Source organism: Lichenostomus cassidix, chromosome W (assembly GCF_008360975.1).
Source record: "Lichenostomus cassidix isolate B80296 chromosome W, HeHo_3.0, whole genome shotgun sequence".
NCBI classification, from domain to species: domain Eukaryota; kingdom Metazoa; phylum Chordata; class Aves; order Passeriformes; family Meliphagidae; genus Lichenostomus; species Lichenostomus cassidix.
In genome coordinates this window covers 12,915,773-12,933,870 of record NC_139510.1, presented here as the reverse complement: position 1 = coordinate 12,933,870, position 18,098 = coordinate 12,915,773, and the positions used below count along the sequence as shown (strand labels likewise).

Here is an 18,098-nt window from a genome sequence, read left to right as displayed (position 1 = left end):
TTCCTCAATTCTGTTAGCAATGTCTGCGACATAGAGAGAATCTGTGACGATGTTAACAGGTTGGTCTATCCAGTTGGTAAAGACCCAGACCACTGCTGATAGTTCCAAGGTTTGTAAAGAGTCCTCCGATGTTGCAGGAATAATTTTGTGTCGCCATTGCTTCTCCTCCATCCACGTCGCAGCAGCTTTACGGGAGCGTTTGCCAGCATCTGTATAGACAGTCACTGCTCCTGAAAGCGGAGAGGATGACCGCAATGGCTTTATTAGCCATCGGTGATTAGACATCCATGCCAGCGTAGAAGGCTGGAGAGGTCAGATACTGATGAGGGTTCCCTCTTCCAGCAACGCTGCCTGAAGATCCATAGAATTTTGTAAGTACCAGTTCAGGTCATCCAGCTTCAGTGGTACTTGTATTTCCCCTGGCGATGTTCCTTGGATCTCCCTTATCCTTTGGCGGCCACGTTTGATAAGATTTGCCATTGTAATTATGTTTTCCTGAATCGTTTTTCGTGGTTGAAGGGGTGGTGCTAACCATTCCAGCACCAAAACATTGTAATCCTCATTTGTGGTAGGGGTATTTTCCCCCGTTTTCTTTTTATGCTGAGTGATGGCACCCAAAAGGTATTGAGGGCTAGTTAGCACAGTGATATTTAGTGGCACATCAAGTAGACGAGGCGATGTATGATTTTGTACAACACGTTCTGAGATAGTCTGGATCGCCGCCTGCTGTGCTGTAGAGAGGGTGACTTTTGTAGCTGGCTCAGTGCCTTTCAGTAGAGGCCGCAGGACATTTAACAGTTCATTAGGAATACCAATGACAGGACGAAGCCATTGTAAGTCACCCATCAGTTTCTGAGCATCATGTAGGGTTTGGATGTTTGTGTAAATCTGCAGTTTTTGAGGACGAACCTGATGGTCTGTTATTGTCCATCCCAAATATCGCCATGGTGATGTGTTCTGTACCTTTTCAGGGGCGATTGTAAGGCCCTGAGCACACAAGTGATTAGTCAGGGTATGTAACTGATCTGCGGTAAAAGGCGCGCTCTGTGCCAGTAATATATCATCCATGTAGTGATAGATGATTACTTCTGGCCAGGCCGTCCGAAGAGGCCTGAGAGCAGCATCCACATAGAGTTGACAAAGTGTCGGTGAGTTCCGCATTCCCTGTGGTAATACAGTCCATTCAAAACGTTGTGCAGGTGCCTCACGGTTAATTGAGGGCAGCGTAAAAGCAAAACGCTGCATGGCATCTGGATGTAGTTCAATGGTGAAAAAACAGTCCTTTAAGTCCACAACAAGTAGAAACCATTCATCTGGTAGCATGCTGGGATTGTATGGTGACGAAAGAGGGAGACAAATTATGTTTTGCTCTGTCAAGTTGGCTAGAGTAACCCACAAATTTGTTTTGTGCTGCACTGGAATCTATGCTACAACAACAGAGATTAGGCAAGCTAAGGTTGATGAATTCACATAATGACCTTAACAACACATCTAGAATCATCAGTACAGTAACAATAACTGTTCTAAAAAGCGAAATTACATTTTTCTATACATAAAATTTTAGCATAAGTATTGCATTGTCTAATTGCTTGAGGGGTTATACTCCCCCTGTTTTTGTTTTTGGCAAGATGTGTTTCTTTCTATAAAAAGATGAAAATGACACAAAGGTGTAACAATACATGGAATGAAACAATAAGCTTATTTAAGAAAATACATCCTCAATTGTTTAACTACTCTGCTATCTCCCAGGGACTGCAATTGCTGGGAACCTCATTCCACAGGCAGGGCTTGGAGAACCTTTTCCGGGCAAGGATTCCAAGTTTACCTGGAAGAGGGCTCAGCTTTCACAAGTCCAAATCAGCGAGTCAAGGTGACTCGATTACATTTTTGATGCAGAAACACCTGGGTTTGGTGGCATACTTCCCAACCAGTCAGGACTAAGGCTTGGCCAGAGCCCCAGGCCTTAACTGGGAGGGTTTTCTTAGAGCATCTTATAAACAAGCTTTGATTAATATCAATAAGGAGAGTGTTTTATCATGTTACCACCCTGGTAGATAATCATATAAGGTGAGGTGAAACACTTGAAAACAGTGGACCCTATCATCTGACCTTAACCAAGGAAGATGAAACTGCAAGGCTTTTGTGAACAACAATATAAACTAACAATTTTAAAACTTAAAATAAAGCTTGATCTTAATAAATTTGATTTAAAACTAACAAATAGGACTTAACTATAATGGAATTCAAAGTTGATATCACTTTAACAACTTAACTCTAACAGAATTTAAAACTTAACAGAATTTTAACCTTAACAGAATTTAAAACTTATTAAAATTTACATCTAATAATACTTAATTTTAACAGAATTTATACTTAACTAAAGACATTTAACAGGAAATTTAACTATTCAGTAGAACTTTGCTCTTAGGTTTCATTCACACATCAAAACTCTCAAAATCAAAAACCACACTCTCAACAGTTACAGGTTTCATCTACACATTAAAACACTCAAAAGCAAACAACACTTTCAGCAGGCCTGCAATATTCACACATACACACAACCCTATCTGAAGCAACATTTAAGAGGCTTAACTATAATTGAATTCAAACTTAATAGGATTTAAAATTAATGGAACTTAAAACAACAAATATTGAGTAACAGTTGAACTTTGTGTTAATTGAATTTAAGCTTAATGAAATGTCAAATAACAGACAACATAATATACCTGTAATAAAATCTAAATTCATTTAACTTTAATAGTGTTTGAACTTAACAAAATTTAAAATTTAATATAATTTGTGGTGCTTTTATTCTCTTGACTCTGCTTAGCTTTTGTCTTAGGTAAGCTTATCAAGGTGTTACTTGAGCTTAATTTTAATGGCACTCAACAGGTAGTTTAAATTATTTAGTATAGTTTTACTTATAGGCCTGGTCCACAAATTTAAAAATGCTTTAGAAGCCAAACAACATTTATAGTATGTTTGTCACAGCACTGTCACACCCACACACACAGACACACTCACACACACATAAACACTGCCCCAAACAACACTTATAAATAAAAATATTTCTTTAAATTTAGTGTGGTAGTTACTTTGTGACGTAGTTTTGGATGTTTCTGCAAATAACTTACATGGGGTAAAGCTTAGGGTGAGTTTTACACAGTTAATTGCATTTAATAATTTTTGTAAATCATTTGATGTTTTGATATAAGGATTTAAGGGTAATGGCTCTAGCTTTATATTTTGTTTAGTTAATATTCACTTTATTTTAAAAAGGGTTTACTGAATTTGTTTAAAACACTGAGTTGGTTTAAAAGCTAAGATATTATGCACCTAATGATGAATGATGCTTTGAGGAAATAGTTCAAAAATTTACTTTGTTAAAATATACTTAGGATAAACACTTTTAAAATTGCTTTAGCAAGGAATTTTAGCTTTTCTTTAAGGTTTTAGTAACTAAGGTTCATCAGGACAATTATGTTGTTACAATGGTTTCTCATTAGTAAAAGCTGGAAACAAGTTTAAATCATAACTTAGTTGCACCAATTAACAGGGTACTTTAAAATACAGTGAAGAATTGATTTTTGGAGCTTTGAAAAGAATCTTCTGTGGCACAGCTAGTGTTTGCTTGCATCATTCGCAGCAGGGCAGTCCCAGTCTCGGTGTTAGTGATGGTTTCAGTGAGCAGGAGGCGGTGAAAGAGGCGTGGACAGCCAGCGGCACCGCCCATCGGGGTGCCTTCTGCGACTTCCGCTTTCTGCTTCAGTTGACAGGAAACCGAGGTTGGAGTAACTTCCGTTTCGCTCTCGGGTTGCAGAGTTTGCATGGCGCGCGGCGGGGCTGTTCCTGGGCGGCGCGGCTGCTCTGAGCTTTCGCTGCTATTACGGTGCGTTTTGGCTTTGCGGGTGGTGGCTCTGATCTGGCAGAAACTGTTGTTCTTTTTCCGCGGTTTGTTTGTGCGGCAATGCAGCGATAGAGGGCTACGATTCTCCCTGCCCCTAGTGGGGGGGGGGGGACGACTGCGGCTGACGGAGTTTTTTGCATGTTAAAAACAGTCTTTTACTGCCACATCGATAACACCAGGGTGATTTCTGGCTACTTTGGCTTCTTTCCCGCGATATTTGAGCTCTCTCCAGCATCGCACCCAGTTGTTCTGGCAAAAATTCAACGCTGACTCTCTCACACAAAGCAGCTAAGATGTTCCTCGCTACAAAGCTGCCAAGCTCCACGATACACCGAGACAGGAATAGGTCCCTCATGCAATCGAGTAACTTTGTATTCTCGGCTCTCGGCAGCGGCACGGCGCGCCCTTCCCCCGCCGGTGCTGGCAGCGAGGGAGAGCTACACTTCCCCCTCCCTCCTGGCGGGGGGGGCTTCCCCGGCTGCTGCGCCGTGGCTGCTTGCATGTTAAAAGCAGCACGGCAACTCTCAAGTTTCTTTCTGCTCTCTGTAACCGCAATTTTCTGTGCCACCCTTGCCAGTTCCAGCTCTGCAGGATGTTGCAAGCAAGCCAGGACTTTACTCCATGGTCCGCCAAGCTTTTTCCCCAGTTTCCTATCGTCACACATAGCGTCTCTCACCTTATCTCCCACTTTCTGCCATTCATTACGGTCAAAAATGGTATCAGGGTCAATAAAACAACCTTTAGCCAACCCCCATGCTGTTAACGCCATTAAATCACTCTTTATGTCCTTACCCTTAGTCCCCCGCTTTTCTAAAAAGCAATAACAGGTCAGAAGTGGCTTGCCTCTTCATTCCGATGTACGGAACTGCGCACTGACTTTTTCACCCTCCGAGGTTTTCGGCCACTTCTCTTGTCTGGTGCGAGATTTTCACCTCACAAGTCCGGCAGTGTCCAGATCCCGTTCTGATAACGGTCGTCCTGTGCGTGCGCCCCCACTGCTTTGACCCTTCCGGGGTGATCGGAGCCAGATGTCTTCTTAGCCGTGGTTAGATCGTCTCCCAGATGGAACCAGCCAAAAGGGGTGCGAGACCCTTGGACGTCGGGGTCACCATTATGCTGAGAAACGGAGGCTTGACAATCCAATATGAATTTACCACAAGCTTCAGTTTATTGATTTACAGCATACAGTTTTATAGTGTAGTTAACTAACTCATGCATATTCTGTAATCATACAATACTATTGGTTATATACTTCCACGCCCTAAGTTTGGCTACTTGCCTTAACATGTATCTATGTTTACCTATAGTGCCTGATTTCTACATATTTGTTACCAATTAACGCATTCTAGACGGCCCCCACGACTCCTATGTTGCAGAAAGTCGTGGTGACCTTAGATCGCTGATTGGACGAAGGTATCTAATTAATAGTTGGCTGAATATGGCTATTGTTAAGAAGCAGCTTGTTAAGAAGCAATCTATCTACATCTGCAAAGCCCTTCTCTAGAAGCCAGCTTTCCACAATATTTTATTTAGTACTAAAAGAGGCAAAGAGAAAGAAAGAGAAAAGAAAGAAAGAAATTGAAAAAGAAGTGTGCAGGGGTGTTGGAAAACGCAGTTTTCCAGCAAAACTTATGCTAACTGAATACATCTAAGCAGGGCCTCAGCATACTCAGGCCTCAGTAAAATCCTAACAAGCTACAGTGGCTTGTTTACCTGAGAATGTTCTGTGGGAAGAATGTCATGGGAAAGAATAGGGAGTCAGAAGTCTTATGAGAAAGAAAAAGGGAGTCACCGGGAAGATCCCTGAATGTGTGAGAACAGACTGCAGGTGTGTGTGTAGCTATAATTAGTAACTTCTGTAACAGTATATAAGTTTCTCGTTTGGTGAAATAAAATGGAGCTTACTCTATATCTCATATCGAGACTGCTGTGAGTTCCCTCTCGTCGTTATGTCAAGTGGTGAGCCCGACGTGATACGGAGTTAGCAGGATTTAGAACCGACGACCACGGACACTGGCAGCAGGGTTTTACGACCCTGCCCAGAGAGCGACGAGTCCGGAGAGGCCCCGGGGGCAGCGCCGGGGGGCTATGAAAGCCTGGGCCGAAAAAGACCCGCTTCCAGATGGGCTAATAAACCTCGGAAAGGCTGCACTGACCGTGGCGACCGCGGACTAACCAGAGACGCCCCAACGGAGCGCTCGGACGGCGGCGACTGCGTAACTTTAAACCCAGCTGGTACGGAATGGAGACAGAGGTAGCCCAATTTTTATTGTTATGCTTTTTAGAAAAGCACGGACTTAGCAAAGGCAGCCTGTCACATTTGGCTGGCCTGATGGTGGTAGGACAAGCTTATGGATTTTTTACAAATCCTATTACAGTATTCAGTGTGGGAGAGTGGTTGAATTATGGAGCTACTTTACTTTTGGACTGTGATAAAATTGCAAGAAAGCTTGGCAAACCATGGAGTAAAGTCGTGGCCTGCTTACAGAAGCATGCTACGGAGCAGAATCTTGTGTGGCTGACGGCACAGGAGATAACAGCTGCATGCAGCAGAGAGAAACCTGTGAGTTACTGTACTGCTTTTGATATGCGGGGAACTTCGGCGGCTGCGGCACAGCAGCCGGGGAAGCCCCCCCCGCCGGGGAGGGGGGGGGAGAATAGTAGCTCTCCCTCGCTGCCAGCGCTACCAAGGGGAGGGTGCAACTTTGCAACGAAAAACATCTTAGCTGCTTTGTTTGAGAGAGTCACTGTTGAACTTTTGCCAGAACAACTGAATACAATGTTAGAGAGAGCTCAAATATCGCGGGTAAAGAAACAGAGTAACCAGAAATCATCCCGATGTTATCGATGTGGGAATGATAAACACATACGAAAGAACTGTAACGGAAAAGTTTGGTGTTCCCGCTGCAACAGAGATACTCACAGCACAGAAGCTTGTAAAAACAAAAAGAACAAACAGAAAGTGACCAGTGACTGAGTAGCAGCGGCGGCCCCTACCCCTCACTGCGCGCCGCCTGCGTGCCACACAGATAGACCTGTGGCGGAAGTTGCTCCAACCGTGGTTTCCGGTCAAATGACGGCGAGAGCGGAGGTCCCGGAGGGTGCCCTGGTAGGCGGAGCCGCGAGCCATCCACGCCTCCTTCACTGCCCCAACTGTGATGTCTATGATGAGACTCTAAACTCTACTCCTCCCCAAGGATGAGGAAATGATTGACAGCTTCAGCAGCGAACCAGAACTAACCAACAGTGTTGCCAGCAGAAACAGCAGTCTGATACAGAATGGAGTTGTTTCTTTTGTAGTCATGGAGAACTTTTAAGAGTTTCAAAGATGCGAATCTTCTTCAGTGCTCTGAACTGGAGATCCTTCATCTCCCGCTCGGGAATCACGTCCATGTTGTTCCCCATGGCGGCAGCGGTCCCGCTGCGCTCTCCAGCTACAGATACAAATCTTTGAACACGTTCTCCAGCTATTCTCTCCAAAACCTCAAATTATTTGCTTTGCAGGGTGAAACACCCATTGCCACGTGTTGACCAGCAGCACAGCCTTGCTATGGCTGATTCGGTGGAGTTTCATGACTTTTCAGCTTTTCCAGAGTTTCAGGGAAATGTCTCTGAGCTTGGCTTTTTCTGTAAGCACTTGTCCTGGCAAGCCTTCACCACCTGCTGCAGCTTCAGCAACTGAAACTCCCTGAAAATGTCCAAGCAAATGGAGCAGATCGGCTCTTCCTTCAGCCTGGCTGCACTGACACCGAGACCAAAACTCATTTCCAGCATTTTACTAATAAAGAAGCATTGTAACAAGATATTATCCTGATAAAAAATAACACCTTGAATACTAAAGCCTTGAACGAAAGTTGAATTTTGCTAAAGCATTACGTAAAATAGTGTTTGTATGTATGTGTGAATATTGTAGGCCTACTGAGAGTGTGTTGAGTGCTTTAATGTGTAGATGAAGCCTGTGACTGATGAGAGTGTGATTTTGATTTCTTGAGAGTTTTAATGTGTGAATGAAAACCTGTGAGTGAAGTTATACTGAATAGTTTAAACTACCTGTTAAGTACTTTTGGTTAAGCATAGATTCTGTTAAAGTTAAGTAATAGTGAATTTAAATTCTATTAAGTTGTAAGTTCTGTTAAAGTTAAAATTCTGTTAAGTAATATTAAGTGATGTTAATTTTAAATTCTGTTAAGTTTTAAATTTTGTTAGAGTTAAGTTGTTAAAGTGATATCAATTTTAAATTCCATTATATTTAAGTCCTATTTGTTAGTTTAAAATCAGATTTATTAAGTTTTATTCATTTTCAGTGATATTAATTTTAAGCCTTAAATTTGTTAGTTTATATTATTGTTCACAAAAGCTTTGCAGCTTTATCTTCCTTAGTTAAAGTCAAATGATAATGTCCACTGTTTTCAAATATTTCATCTCACCTTATATAGCTATCTGCAAAAATAGTAACATGTTAAGACACTCTCCTTATTGATATTAATCAAAGCTTGTTTATAAGATGTTCTAAGAAAACCCTTCTACTTAGCACCTAAGCTCTGGCCAAGCTTTGGTTCTAACTAGCTGGGAAACATGCCATGAGTCCCAAGTGTTCTGCATCAAAATGTGATCAAATAATTTTGACTTGCCAAATTGAGTTTATAAAAGCTAAACCTTCTTCCAAGTAAACTTGGAGTCCTTGTCCGGAAAAGGTTCTCCAAGGTTTACCTGTGAAGTGAATGTTTTCAGCAACGACAGTTCCTAGACCATGGCAACATATCTAAATAACTAGTGAAATTTTCTTAAGTAAATTTAAAACAATTCTAATAATAAGAATTACTTATAGCGAAGCAAATTAATCTAACAACAGACAACGTCTGTTCTCAGAAACGAAACGGGGGAACTGTTGGAAAACGCAGTTTTCCAGCAAAACTTATGCTAACTGAATACATCTAAGCAGGGCCTCAGCATACTCAGGCCTCAGTAAAATCCTAACAAGCTACAGTGGCTTGTTTACCTGAGAATGTTCTGTGGGAAGAATGTCATGGGAAAGAATAGGGAGTCAGAAGTGTTATGAGAAAGAAAAAGGGAGTCACTGGGAAGATCCCTGAATGTGTGAGAACAGACTGCAGGTGTGTGTGTAGCTATAATTAGTAACTTCTGTAACAGTATATAAGTTTCTCGTTTGGTGAAATAAAATGGAGCTTACTCTATATCTCATATTGAGACTGCTGTGAGTTCCCTCTCGTCGCGATGTTACAGGGGGGTGGGGGAACAGGGAGAGAGTGACAAGGGTTAGATAGAAACATATCACCCATCCAAGGGTCCCAATGATGTCTTGTTGCTCCCCTCCATCTTGTCTTCTGGGTGGTGAGGGTCCCCTGTTTCTGCTGCCATCAAAAAGTATAGAATCCAGTGGATTAATATACTTTTGGGCCAGGTGGAAACACCCACGTGCCTCTGCTAAGGGGGCTGGGTTTGACACTGTCCCTTGCAACACTGTGGATCTATTGCATCATGTTGTAGTGCTCTGGTGCAGGGTCTGGGGACCCCTTGTGGTGGGGCCTTTGATGGGCCATGACACCCCCTTCACGTGGATGAGCTTTTCCCAGGGTGAAGGGGCTGGGGTTCAGCTGGGCTCCCCTGCACAGCGGAGGATGGGTGTTCACTGCCTAGTACCAGAGGCTTTTTCTACCCACCCAAAACCTCTCTTCCCCCCAGCCTTTAGTGTGAGGGTCTGCGCCAGACTTGCAACTGATAGCCCTGGGGCTATGGTCTCCACCCCAACGGTGCTAAGCTTGATCCCTCTGTGAATGTATTCTTTTCAGACCTGAGTTGAGTCATTTTATCTTATCTTCACCAATGGGCAGTGAGGAGTGTAGTTCAGGGCCCCATTCAGGGTCTTGATTGTTTTCTCTGCAGCTTTTGTACAGTTTTGCTATGATGGGCAAAAGTCCTTCATGAAGATGTTTAAGCCATAAATTATAACATTTCAGTCTCCAGCAAAGTCTATCTGAGGGATTACCCAGAACAAGTCAGTCAACCAGATGAATTACAACTTTGGGTGTTAAAAAAGAAATAAGGGTAATTGTAGCAGTGGATTCCCTTCTGAGGGGGACCGAGCACCCATATGCTGATCGGACCCATCTCTCAGGGAAGTCTGCTGCCTCCTTGGGGAGGCACTTGGGGAGTGCTGGGTGGGAGTGTTGATCTGTTGGAGGGTAGGAAGGCTCTGCAGAGGGATCTGGCCAGGCTGGATTGATGGGTTGACGCCAATTGTATGAGGTTCAACAAGGCAAAGTGCTTGGTCCTGCATTCAGGTCACAATTACCCCATGCAGTGTTGCAGGCTGGAGGAAGAGTGGCTGGACAGCTGCTTTTCAGAAAAGGATCTGGGGCTGCTGGTCATGATCCATCTGTATATGAGCCAGCATGTGCCCAGGTGGCCAAGAAAGCCAATGCCATCCTGGCCTGTGAAAGGAATGAGAAGGGAGTGTCTTTAAAAACAAACTATGAGTCTGCTGGTAGATAAAGTCCGATAGTGAGAGATAGAAGAAACAATGGGAAGGAATTCCATAGGAATTCCACTAATTGACTTACCCAAGACTGTTAAATTCCTGGATTTCACCAAAAGAACAGAGACACAAGGAAAACAAGAAGGGGAATGTATATTAGAAGGGGGTCTGTATTAGATGATCTGGGAAGTCTGTACCTCTCAAGTATGTCTGCTAATGGGGAAAGAGAGAGGGAAATGCGACCAGGAAATTAGGATAAAAAGGAGGCTGCGTCCTCCAGCAATTTGAGAGACCCTATGGGAAATGCCCATGACCTCTCCCTTTATTCATGAATAAAAGTACAGGACTCCTCTGTCTCCTTTTTGGACATGGTGTTTGTGGATTAATTTTCCTGATACTTGTATCAGCAATAGTGTGAACAGCTTGTTGCCCTGTACTCAGCACTGGTGAGGCCATCTCAAATCCCGTGTACAGTTTTGGGCCCCTCACTACAAGAAAGACATTGAGGTGCTGGAGCAATGTCAGAGAAGGGCAACAAAGCTGGTGAAGTGTCTAGAGGGTAGGTCCTATGAGGAGCTGAGGGAGTGAATCACTCAAATTGCAGTGTAGCAACTCCAGAGACTTTTTCTCTTTGAAGCAGGTTAATGAGAAACGACGAGAGGGAACTCACGGCAGTCTCAATATGAGATATAAAGTAAGCTCCATTTTATTTCACCAAACGAGAAACTTATATACTGTTACAGATGTTTCTAATTATAGATACACACACCTGCAGTCTGCTCTCACACATTCAGGGATCCTCCTGTTAACTCCCTTATTCTTTTCTCATAACACTCCTGACTCCCTAATCTTTCTCATGACATTCTTCCCACAGAACATTCTCAGGCAAACAAACCACTGTAGCTTGTTGGAATTTTACTGAGGCCTGACCATGCTGAAGCCTTGCTCAGGCTTGCTCAGTTAGCATGAGTTTTGCTGGAAAACTGCGTTTTTCAACAGTTCCCCCGTTTCGCTTGTGAGAACAGACGTTGTCTGTTATCAGATTAATTTGCTTTGCTATAAGTAATTCTTATTATTAGAATTGTTATAAATTTACCTAAGGAAATTTCACTAATTATTTACATATGTTGCCATGGTCTAGGAATTATCATTACTGAAAACATTCACTTCACAGGTAAAGCTTAGAGAACCTTTTCCGGACAAGGATCCTAAGTTTACCTGGAAGAAGGTTTAGCTTTTATAAACTCTTGGGACTCATGGCATGTTTCCCAATTAATTAGGACCAAAGCTTGGCCAGAGCTTAGGTGCTAAGTAAAAGGGATTTCTTAAAACATCAAACTTTGACTAATATTAATAAGAAGAGTGTTTTATCATGTTACTGTTTTTGTAGTCAACTATATAAAGTGAGATGAAATATTTGAAAATAGTAGATATTATTATTTGACTTTAACTAAGAAATATAAAGCTGCAAAGCTTTTTGTGCAATAATATAAACTAACAAATTTACAACTTAAAGTTAATATCACCGAAAATGAATAAAACTTAATCTTAATAAATCTTATCTTAAACCCACAAATAGGACTTAACTATAATGGAATTTAAAATCGATATCACTTTAACAACTTAACTCTAACAAAATTTAAAACTTAACAGAATTTAACATTTACATCACTTAATATTATTTCACAGAATTGTAACTCTAATAGAACTTAATAGAATTTAAATTCACTATTACTTAACTTTAACAGAATCTATATTTAACTAAAGGTACTTAACAGTTAGTTTAGACTGTTCAATATAACTTTACAACTTACATTTCTTTTACACTCTATTCCCACATCTACAAGGTGTTTTCCTTCATTCTCTGTTAATCACAAGTTTCCTCCCGTACATTCTTCACACAGCTGCATTTTTGATATTTTCTCACGAAGCGTTCCCAAGGGAAGCGAGCTGCTGCGGCCTGTACATGGTCTAAGTGCTACTTAGCCTAACAGTGATCTTGCTCGCACAATCCTTCTAATAAGTCATGTCTGTGATCTTTAAGCCATTGTGTAACAATTCCCCCTTTTCTCTTTTGGGCGAGCAAGATTCCATCAGTTGTTTGATTAATTTGTTTAACAACACACTTATAAGTAATTTTCACTACAATAACTATTAATATAAGAATCATTAACCAACGTAGACCTTCTTTAAGCAAGGGTATCAACCATGGTGACAGACCTCCAAACAGGGATGACAACCATTTGTCTAAGGGATTGACATCAACTGTAATTGTGGAGGTGTGCTTTTTCAACCACTCTAATTGTTTATGGATGGAATTGCTATGATCTGACAAATTAAAGCAGCACATCCCCTCAAAGTCTTTACAACCATGGCCTTGAGCTAATAATAAGAAATCAATAGCAGCTCGATTTTGAAGCACGGCATGTCGCAAACTCTTTTGGTCAAGCAGCAATTGGGAAAGGATATTAGTAGTAACATTTGCTTGTTTAACTGTCCAACATGCAAGTTTTTCAATTTGCCTGAGGGCTCTTGCAGCAGCTATTCCGGGGGTAAACAGGGAGGTGAATACTTTAGCTGTTACTGACCATAATTCAACATCATCTTTGCACCGTGAATTTAGTTGGTGAGACAGAGAGCGCTGTTGGCGTTTTGGCTCGGCGACTACGCTAAGCCACATGCGCTGGTTGGGTGCTAAAAGAGTTAGTTCTCCTAAATAACATGGCCCTCCAAAGATGTTATGAGGGACTCCTTGCCATGCTCTATCTCCACATATTAAGAATACAGATGGGGGTAACGCTTTTGGCGTTCCGTTGTTCCAAATCGTAATTGGTGATTTCTTTATTTCAGCTCCCAAAGCACCCAAACTTTGATTAGCAGTGTTGTTACTTCCGCAATAGCCGCCTTTAACATTGTATGAATAATCTGCTATATTTATCGGGCTGACATTTGTCCAGCCTTTGTTAGAATAACTTAGGGTTAGGTTTTGTTGTCTATTTCCAAACCAAATGCATGTTTGGGTCCAATTGCTGGAGGTATTACCAATTTTCATGGACCCCAAGAGATGCAACTCCTCTGGGTCCCAAGGCAAGGTAGTATTTAACTGATTGATTAGGTTTGCAGCACACCAAGAGGTGCTTTTCGCTATAGAACATTTAAGATAGGTGCTATAATTGCTAAACGCCTCAAAACTGAACAAAGGCACACCGACTAAACATGTTTTAAATGGTGCAGTAGCTGATTGCAAACTGAGGCAAAATTCTGGGTTATGCGTTGCACTGGCCCAAGTCACCCACAGGTTCTGTCTTTCTTCAACCTTCGTTAAGAGGGTCGTGGCTGAGCCCGATATTAGAGCCTTGATCGCTAGCAGCACGAGGAACAGCTTTGGTCCACTTCGCAGGGACCCACTGTGTACCTGTGGATGTAAGCACACACATGTAACCGCGCCCTATATATTTCACTTCTGCCGGGCCTCGCCACAGGCCTGAGCACGGGTCGCGATACATGACCATCATGGGTTCCTTATGCTCTGAAGCCAGAGTTTGGCCATGCACCTGCGCAGGAGGAGAATCCTGGTCTGAAAAAATACACAAATAGTTTAACACAAACAATGTTTTAGCTAGCCTTTCACTAACATCACGAACATCATTGAATTTGTCTAAGTATCGTTTTAGAGTCTGATTTGCTCGCTCAACAATGGCTTGTCCCGTTGGTGAATGGGGAATGCCTGTTACATGCTTGACCCCCCACTGTTGACAGAATTGTCGCATTTTTTCGCCGATATATGCGGGCCCATTGTCGGTCTTGATCTGCTGCGGCACTCCCATAACTGCAAAACAGCTTGTCAAATGCCGTATGACGTGGGTGGCCTTTTCTCCTGCTTGAGCCGTGGCCCACAGAAATCTGCTGTATGTGTCAATTGTAACATGCACATACTTTAATCGACCAAACTGTGGGACATGGGTAACATCCATCTGCCAAAGTTCACAAGGGCCTAACCCTCGTGGATTTACTCCAATTCCTAGGCCTGGTCCATGATGGCTACAACTTGGACAAGCTCTGACAATGCCTTTTGCTTCTTCCATAGTAATCTTAAATTGGTGGAAGAGTCCCTTGGCATTTTGATGAAAAGTGTTATGAGCTTCTCTGGCCTTAACAAATTCGCTCAGTGGCACCACTACTGAAACTAAACGATCCGCTCTCTCATTGCCTTCCCCAAGGCCTTTTGACCATTTGTGGCTTCGTATGTGAATGACAGCATAGGCGCATTCTCGCTGATAAATTGCAGCCTGCAGCTGTCTCAATAATTCGAACAGTTGTTTATTTTGGCAATCTTTGAGCCGGGCATCTTCGATACGCTGTACTATGCCAGTGACATACATGGAGTCAGAAATTACATTTAACTCCGTAGAGTGCCAGTTCACAAAGGCCCAAACGACTGCTGCCAGTTCCAGGGTTTGCAGTGAATCTTCTTCTTTCGCGGCTAATATGTGATGATGCCATTTGCCGTCTTGCATCCAAGTTGCTGCTGCGCGTCGAGATTTCCGTCCTGCATCTGTAAAAACTGTCACTGCGTTTTGCAATGGGCGCTCACTCCTTTTTGGTATTGTAATCCAATCTTGGTTACTCACCCAACGCAGGGTGGTAGATCGCAGTGGCTCCACCCTAATTTTCACTGCTTGAGACAGCAGGCTGATTTGCAGCGCTTGTGAATTCTGAAGATACCACTCGAGGTTTTGTCGCTTCATCGGCAGGTAAATGGTTTCCGGCTCTTGGCTTGTTAACTGTAAAATCCTGGTGCGACCCTTCTGGATCAATTCTGCTATGTTTTCAACCTTTTGTTGAATTGTAGTTTTGGGCTGGATGCTAGTGAACAGCCATTCCAATATTTTCACCTTATTCTCCCTCTTTTTATTTTTGCACTGCGTAAGTGCACCAAGGATTTGTTTTTCGCCGCTTAAAATTGTAAGGTCTACTGGAATGTCCGGGTCGCAACGATCAACCCAGCGTTGTGCAATTTGTGTGCTGATTTTCTGAATAATCTGCTGTTGCAGCGGGGTTGGATGTACTGTCCGTGCTGGGTCGGTGCCTTGTAGCAGTGGTCGCAAGGCATCAATGTCATCGTTTGAAATGCCAATAACTGGACGTAACCATTGAATATCGCCTAGGAGGCACTGCGCGTCATGTAACGTCCTCACATGTGTGTTAAGCCGTAATTTTTGTGGTCTCACATGCCCTTGTGTTATTTGCCATCCTAAGTATTTCCAAACAGGAGAACGCTGGATCTTTTCAGGGGCAATGGTTAGTCCATGTCTGCCTAATTGTTGTTGAAGCATATTTTCTTGTTCGCTAGTAAAAGCTGAGGCCTGGGCAAATAAAATGTCATCCATATAGTGGTAAATCACTGTTCCAGGCCATGCTGTACGAATGGGTTGTAACGCATTGGCTACAAACAGTTGGCACAGGGTGGGGCTATTTTTCATTCCCTGTGGCAGAACAGTCCATTCAAATCTCAGGAAAGGGGCTTCTCTGTTAATTGTTGGTAGGGTAAAAGCAAATCGTGCAGTGTCCACTGGATGCAGCGGAATTGTAAAAAAGCAGTCTTTTAAGTCGATAATTAACAGGTGTCATCCCTCAGGAAGCATGGCAGGGTTTGGCAATCCAGGCTGGAGGGCCCCCATTGCCTGCATTTGTGCATTAACTGCTCGCAGGTCATGTAACAGTCTATACTTGCCAGATTTTTTCTTGATGACAAAAATGGGTGTGTTCCAAGGGCTCGTGGAAGGTCGCAGGTGTCCTTGTTGCAATTGTTCTTGCACCAACAGCTGTGCTTGTACTAGACTTTCCCCTTTTAGCGGCCACTGCCCTATCCATACAGGCTTGTCTGTTGTCCATGTGAGCTGGATCGGGAAAGTCCATCTGACAGCGACCGCTGGGGAAAATGCTGATTGGTTAACACAAGTCCCAGTTGGTCTAATACATCCCGGCCAATTAAGGCATTCACCTTTTTTGGTAAGGGCATAATAGTTACATGGACTGTCGCCACTCTGCCCTCAATGGCTACTTGAATTGGGTCAGAGCTCCGCTGTACTGAAACTGAACCCCCAACGCCTTCAATTCCACTCAAAGTATGGTGATGCGGCCATTCAGTTGGCCAACAGGCGGTAGACATTATCGTAATATCTGCACCTGTATCAAGTAATGCTGGCAATGTTTGGGAGATATCTCCCCGAGTCCAAGTAGTTTCCACAACTGGTCGTTCTGTTAATGGGACTGTTAACATTGCAAGTTCTCCTGTAGAGCCAAATCCACCGGCTCCGCGATCCACGAGTGCCTCGTGTTGTTGCATCTGTGCGACCATTTGCGGGAGTGGGACGAGTTGAGCTAGTCTTGTATTTTTAGGAATATAAATGGGGGGAAACATAGTTTGCACCATGATGTGAATTTCACCTGTAAAATCAGCATCAATTATTCCTGGTAATACGAACAGTCCTTTTATGCTAGCAGATTAACGACCCACTAGAAGCGCACCCACAGGCTCGTTGTTAATGCAGAGCGGGCCTTGAATCCTAGTGGGAACTTTTACAGGGCGCAAATCGATGATTGTTACACCTACTGCTGTTGCCAGGTCCAGGCCGAGGCTTCCTTTGGTGGCAGGTCGGAGGATGTTTGCTGATCGAAGGGATTGACGGCGGGCGAGCTCATCGGCGGAGATGTCGCTGTGTATGAAGGATGAGGTGGTGGGATAGTCGCGGGGGTGAGGGCTGGAGCTGCTATTTGTGTCAGGGCGCGGCGGCTGGACGCGCTCTTCTTCGCGTTTCCCGATCGCCGACAAGCTAGCGTGGCGTGGGTATCGTTGTTGCATTTCTTACACCAAACTGGATCTTTACATTGCTTCTTTGTGTGTCCTTCAAGCCCACAACGGTAGCACTTCATACCTTTCCCTAATTTTTCCCCTCCTGCAGGCAAGCTAAGGGGTCGCAGTGGCCCTAAAGCAGCAAAGGCTTGAGACTGTGCTTGGGCTAATTTCTCTCCTAGCTTATCTCCCATAGCTGTCACTAACTCTGCTACAAATGCCTGGGTGCCTACTGGTACACGACTCATACGTTCTAACATCATTTCCAGGGTAGCATTTATGGGCAGTGTGATAAGAATACTTTTCGTTTGCTGGTTACAATTTTCTGTCACACACTGGCGCAATAATGCTCCTGACATCCATGGTTCTACCCCAGCATTCAGCATTGCAGCTGAGACTTTATCAACAAAGCTAGCAAAAGACTCATCTCTTCCTTGTTTAATAGACATGTAGGATGGTGTGGGGGGGGTAGTGTGCACTCTGAAAATAGCATCTCGTGCAGTTCTCATGGATTCTATTAAAATGTCTGGACCCAATTGCAATTGTTCAATAATTGTAGCCCACCGGCCTTGGCCCATTAATTGTTCTGGAATGACCCCTTGTAAGGGGTCATTTTCCCCCCGTGGCTGACTTGCTGACTGATGGCACAGCTCTTGCCAGTGAGCCTGCCACAGCAGCTGTTGTGACTGGGTCATAATCATTTTAATAATATTTTTGATGTCTTCTGGGCACAGTATATAATTTCCCCAAATATAATTCAACATTACTCTTGTTGGTTCACCATGCAGACCCGATTCAGTAGCTGTGCTACGCAGCTGCGTGAGCAGCTTCCAATCGGT

At 43.4% G+C, this 18,098-nt stretch overlaps 2 protein-coding genes across 6 annotated transcripts in view; one reads left to right on the top strand and one right to left on the bottom strand.

The window, feature by feature from the left end:
- LOC146425525 (ceramide transfer protein-like) overlaps positions 1 to 18,098 on the top strand; it is a 323,504-nt gene that overhangs the window by 181,605 nt on the left and 123,801 nt on the right. The gene's annotated exons all lie outside the window — the stretch shown is intronic.
- LOC146425526 (uncharacterized) lies at positions 12,332 to 17,268 on the bottom strand. The gene is made up of 2 exons (XM_085041478.1): positions 17,020 to 17,268; positions 12,332 to 13,818 (listed from the first exon to the last, which is right to left on the bottom strand). The coding sequence occupies exons 1-2, from the start codon at positions 17,266 to 17,268 to the stop codon at positions 12,391 to 12,393; spliced, it is 1,677 nt and encodes a 558-aa protein (XP_084897604.1). The 3' UTR covers positions 12,332 to 12,390.